This window comes from Manacus vitellinus, unplaced genomic scaffold, assembly GCF_001715985.3.
Source record: "Manacus vitellinus isolate BGI_N305 unplaced genomic scaffold, ASM171598v3 scaffold_66_pilon, whole genome shotgun sequence".
NCBI lineage: Eukaryota > Metazoa > Chordata > Aves > Passeriformes > Pipridae > Manacus > Manacus vitellinus.
This window is the reverse complement of record NW_021940729.1, coordinates 1391330-1397382: the sequence shown is the minus strand read 5'-3', so window position 1 is coordinate 1397382 and position 6053 is coordinate 1391330. Positions and strand designations below refer to the sequence as shown.

The window sequence follows — 6053 nt, the reverse complement described above, 5'->3', positions numbered from 1 at the left end:
TTCCTTTCTGTGGGTGGTTTTTGTTTTGGGTTGGTCTTTTTTTTTTTTTTTTAGTTGATGGACTGACCAGACCAAGCCCAAGTTTTTTTAAGCAGATCTGTAGAATTAAGCTCTTAAACCCAGTTGACTATTCAGCAGATCTCACACAAGCAGATCTCAGCAGAAATGCAAGTTAAAATAAAAATGTATATTCCTATTATTTGTGTACCAAAATAAACACAAAAACCCGTGCCTGAGAGAAGCTAAATCTAACTGGAGATTTTCATCAGGAAGGCATAACCAGTTTTTGGCATCAAAATGTTGCCACAGATGTTGTTTTCAGGTTTCTCTGTGCCCCAGAACCCCCCCTAAAAGCCTTTAGGTTTTGGTCAGTTCATACCAGGGTACCACCCAATAGCTGGAGACCCAGACTGCATCATGGAAATCACTGGAGTAAAAATGTTGGATGACAGAGGCAACATTTTTGTGAGATGAAATATTTTGAGAGGTTCTAAGTGAAGGCTGTTTGAATATTTTAACTCGGGGGGGAGGGGGTGAAAGAAAAAGCAACCCTAGGCCAGAATTCCATTGTCTTATATAAAAAAATGAGACACTTAAAAAAATCAACACTTTTTTTCCAAAAGTGCCAAATATGCAGCTTTTTAAGAAAACATCAAGGCACTTCTTTCTGCATATAAACGTGGGCGTGAGATGCTTAAATCAATAAAACCATAAATAACGTGGGGGGGAAAAAAAAGAAACCTAGACCTTAACATTTCCCTTTTACATGCCCAGCTGTTGGGGGAGTAACTGTACCTGACACTTGCAGAGTGCTTTTAAGGACTTGCTGTCGCAGAATTCTCCTCTAACGTGCCCATCTTGCAGCTCAGCGACTCAGGTTGGCCGCCAGCTGGCCCTGATCGGGGATGAATTTAACAGGAGGTACCACAGGAGCTTAGAAGATACACTGCTTCACCTGGCACGACTGTAAGTCACCTTATTGGCAGATCCTTCTAAAAACCAGGTTAGGTAACCAAAAATTGGTGTTCCTGTACGCAAAATAAAAAAAAAAATAAAATTATAGCTAGTGCTGCTGCCTCGTACAGAGTGTAAGGAAGGAAAACAGACGCTGCAGCTTGTTTTACAGGGAAAAGCTTTAGCATGTAAATTGTTACCACGGACTGCAGCCACTTAAAGTCAAAAGGCACGAGATCGCCACTTAATCACTTAATTCAGAAAGCAAATTACCTTTAGCTTTCGGAGGTCTGCACCCTAAATATTTAGAGAAATATACACCCTAAATATTTATAGAAATATGCAGGTACACTTGAGACTTTCAGGAAGGAACATATTGGAGGTTTTTGTTTGGGTGTGAGGTTTTTTTTGGGGGGTGGTGGTGGTTGTGTGGGTTGTTTGGGGTTTTTTGGGGGCTTTTTGGGGTTTGGGGGTTTTTTCTGGTTGATTTTTTTTTTTGGTTGTTTTTTTTTCTTGGTTGCTTTTTTCAATTTTCTAAACTTCGGTGTTTTCTTTGCCAGTTTTTAGAATGAATTTTCCATCCCCACGCTTTCTTTTTTTGTTGTTCTGTTTCCTTTCAATCCTCAGGGTTGCTATCAGTGTTTTCCAGACGTTGAATGTTATTAGAAGTGTTATAAGAAGCTCTGGGAACATTTTGAGCAGTAACTGGGCGAAGCGGATCCTTGGCTGTGGAAGCTGGGTATGGTCTCCTCCTCTTCTCCCAAATTTTTGTTGACAAGGAAGTAACAGCAACACTTAAAAGGGAATTAAGTGTCAATGAGTAAAGGATATAATGCAGCTCTAGGTTGGGGTTTATTCCTTGGTGCCCTGTTTTTTCCCATTAGGCTGGAATTTCTCATTTATTGCCAGGGTGTGCTGCTCAAATCCCACACAGCTCCAGGGATTCCTGGCAGAGGGAAGGCATCTCCCACTGGAAAATGCTGTGAGGGTCTATCCCAGGGGAGATAAGCAGTGCCTGCTGCCAGCAGTGTTCACCCTGGAGGACAGAGGAAGGGTCTTTGCAGCTGGATTTGACACTTGTCACCTTTTTTGCACCGTCTTTTTGCTGCTTGTTATCCCTAATTCCTGCCTCCCTTCTCCCACCAGGTTCCCAGGCTTCCTTTCAGGTGTGTCTGCCAGAAGCTGGTGCCTGCAGCCCTGCTGGTCGCTGCCTTTTGGTGGGCCCTGAATTGTGGACTGTAGAGTGAACACAGGGAATTACAACAGGAGGTCATTGCTGGACTCTGACCAACATCATCAACACCCCGGTGGTGGCAGCTGGTTTGTTTTTCAAATGTACACTGATAAAAATCTCTTTAATATTTAAAAACCTAGGCTAGTGCTGGGTCACTGCTGTTTCATTCTTTTTTAAAGATTTAAAAATGTTTAAAATAAGGAGGTTGTTGCTGGATAACTGCCTGACTTGCTAGTTTTGAAATGTGACTCCAGGCGATTACAAAGTCTGTCTTTTTTTTGGTGTGTGTGTGTTTGTTTTAATGCAATATAAAGTGTCTATTTCATATAAATGAGTTTGTTAAAGAGAACCTGGATTTGAGGAAGACTGAAGGCATGCTGGACATCCTTTCAATTTTAACACTGTAAAAGCAAGAGTAAAGATTTAAACCATGATACTTTTTTTTAAAAATTAAATTGTTGCTTCAAACCTTCTGCAGTGTTGTCCACTTTATTTTCCAAGACACATTAATGGCAATATCTTGTCCTGTACTTTTTGCTGTCTAAGACTACAGGCAGGCTGTGTTTGATTCTTGTGTAGTAGACACTTACAGACTCTCAGTGAGAGAAAAACGAAAGTGCATCTCTGTGGTTTGGGTATTCCCCTCAGCACAGGGGATTCCTGCTGCTTGCCCAGCCAAGCAGCTACTACAGTCAGTGCATTTTTGAGACAGGAAAATGCAGTATTTAATGGATTTGTGATCGAAGCACTCACCTGAGAGGCTGGCATTTCAAGTCCCTGCTCTAAATCAGACAGGGAATTTCAACCCCTCTTTTCTTCAGTGAAGACAAATGCCAAGTCAAGTCAGATTTAGGGGTGTTGAGGAATGTGCTTCCTCTCCTTAATGAACGGTGCCCAAATGCCATCATGATCCTAACTGCCCATCTCAGAAAATCCTTCTGGGAAAAAGAAAAGCAAAGCTCAACTGGACTATTTCAGGAGACTGATGCACTGCCCATTTCATCCCAGAGCTGTGTGGGACCACTCTGCTTTCCCCCACTCTTGCAATCAATAATGCAAGGCTTTGAACACAAGAGAGGGGATGTTCATCATCCAGCACGGAGCAAAACACAGTCCCCAGGAACAGAAAACCCAATCCCATGAAGGAAACAAGTGAAACACAAAGCAAACAGCATCCAGGTCCTTCTTCCCACTCATTAAACAAGGCCCCCCAGATGCAGGGTTCTTAGGATACAGACTTCCCTTCAGCATCACACACTGACAAAGGCACAAAGGTTACCCAGTGGTTTGCAAATAAAGATTTCTAGCATGATTTTTCCCAAAGAGCTTTAATTCTGGGCAAAGTTACAACAACATGTAATAAAAAAAAAGAAAAAAAAAATTACGGTAAGAACACTACAAATAAAATACATTTCTCCAACTTGAAAATTCAAATAATTAAAAAGAAAGGATAGAAATTTTAAAACACTGTACTAAAAAAAAAAGGTGCCACCAATGGGCCATGCTCAGTCCCAGCTATCATAAAAGCTGGTTTGAAAGGCACTAATGTTGCATTTGGTCTTAAAAGGTGTAGTCAGAAGCTTCTAACAGAGCACAGTCCAGTGTTTAATAACATGAGTGGGATTTAGTTGCAATATTCTAACCACCTATTGAAAACTTTGGGATGCTTTACTGAGTAAATGACACCTTACCTGTAACGTGGGAGCCTTCACTGAAATAATTTTCTTTGCAGTGACCCCAGCCCTTAATTGTCAGCCTCTAACAGTCCAGTGGTGAAGCTGACAAATTCTTCTGTGTTTCAGTAATTGTTAATGTTTACATGTGTTGCCAAAAATGTGGAATTTGTGCTGTAAGGGCAGGCACAGCTGCCAACTGCAGCTCACAAAAGAGCTGTTTAATGATACAGTCCACTTAGCAATCAGAATCAAGGCCAGTGCTTTTAATTCACCCTCCCTCCCAGGACAACCTGCTGCTCTCCAGCTCATCACTTCCTGCTGCCAGGAAATGTACACATTTTTGTTGAGCTTTTTTTTTTTTTCTTCCCCCCAGTGAAACATTTCTTTGTGGAACTTTGCACTGGAGGGAAAATTACTGTAGGCCAAGAATGGTGCACCCCAAAGCATTGAAAAGAGCAAGAAAAGCTTCGTAGTTTATTGATAGTTTAACCTTAAGAAAATCACGTTCCTAATAACATCTGCATTACTCGGCTGCTGCCTGGAAATATGGGAACAAAATGAAAGGATTTTACATAGATGAACATCCCACAAGTCAGGTGAGCTGCAAAACAGGAACATCAACCAGGTGGATCCTCTAAATGCACCCTCGAGCCCAGAGAGAGCCCTCCACAACTCAGCTCATTTCCACCCCTGTATTCATGCAGAAGATCCCTGCACCAGACAGCCAAGGCCACCAACTTTAACTGGAATCCATGCAAAAAAAAAAAAAAGGTATTGGAAAAGAAAAAATAAAAGGTAAAAAAAAAAAGGAAAAAAAAAAAGAGAGGGAAAGATGCTTGCAGGATGGAGGCCAAACAATGTTATTTGGCCTGTTTGCTGACAGCTTTGCAGTCCCAACACAGATGGAAGAGCCAAACTCTGCTCTCCCCTTCCACACCTGAGGCACTCAGAGAAGGAAAACGTTCATTGCAATGAAGCACACGGTGCTCTTTTCATCAGGAGAAGCCACGAACGTTTAAGACTTCTTCTCTTGGGAGCACAGAGTTTTAAACCAGAAATAAAACCCAAGTTGCGTGGATTTTTTTCAAAAGGTCACTTAAGTCTCTGCTGCTTCCTCATCTTCCAGAGCATCCACGTGTTTATATTGTTTCCAGGCCTTTAAATTACATTTTCTGAGAATGGCTCCCAGTTGATTCCCAGGCCCCACCTCGTAGGTGTAAGGGAATTCTGTTCCTTGTTTCCTTTCGTACACCGAATGCATGGTCTGTTCCCACAACACAGGTGACACCACCTGCTTCACTAACAGCTTCCTGATGTGCTTGGAGTGCATGTACTTTCGGCCATCCACGTTGGAATACACACACAGCAGCGGCTTCTGGATCTCGATGGATTTCAGGACTTCGGCCAAAGGCTCTACTGCTGGTTCCATAAGTCTGGTATGAAAAGCCCCACTGACTGGGAGCATTTTTGTACGGGTAAAATGGTATTTTCGGGCATTCTGCTGCAAATACTCCAAAGCCTGTAACAGGGAGAGAGGGAGAAAGTGAGAGTCTTGCACAACAAAGGTTTTCTCAGTCGCCACACAAGAACCACCTCATCAGACTTATGGTGATAAAGGGATTCCTCTTCCAACCCAACAACTGAAAGATCTCTGCAGGAATTCTGGGTGTCCTAAAAGAATCACAGAATCAACTAGGATCACTACAATCAACTGAACACGTGCTGGAAAAAAACCCCCACTTTTCGGACAAACTAAGGCCGTACATAACACCCACGCAGAAGTGCAAAGCAGCAGTTTTAAAAGAGTGAAACGCCAAGTTCAGCTGAAGGAACAGTTACCGTGAAGCAGTAGTTAGTTATCCCGCAGCAGTACCTGTAAGTGTCCTGCAATGACTCTGCTGTCCGGGAACAAGTAGTTGGAGACCGTGCACACGGGGTTCTCAATGCCCAGCGACTCGCAGTGTTTGCGGGCTTCCAGGCAGGCAAATTTGTAATTCGCCTCTGGCCGGCCCATAACCGAGAGCATCCCGCTGGGAACAGCCTCGGCCGCCTTCTGCATGGCCTCGGCGCGCACCTTCACCGCGTACAGCGCTGGGGAGAGACAACACGGCCGGGTAAATAAACGCCTTAAAAAAAAAAGCGTCCCAGCGGGAACACGCCGGGAAGGGGCTCGCGATGCTTTTAGGGGG

The 6053-nt window shown here is 43.2% G+C and overlaps 1 protein-coding gene across 1 annotated transcript; it reads right to left on the bottom strand.

Moving 5' to 3' along the window:
- Positions 1-4310: 4310 nt before the first annotated feature.
- On the bottom strand, positions 4311-5959 carry MCAT (malonyl-CoA-acyl carrier protein transacylase; the record flags this gene model as incomplete). The annotated part of the gene is made up of 2 exons (XM_029963969.1): positions 4311-5383; positions 5738-5959. Coding segments are annotated over 2 exons (645 nt in total), but the record flags the coding sequence as incomplete, so codon positions are not given.
- Positions 5960-6053: the final 94 nt, after the last annotated feature.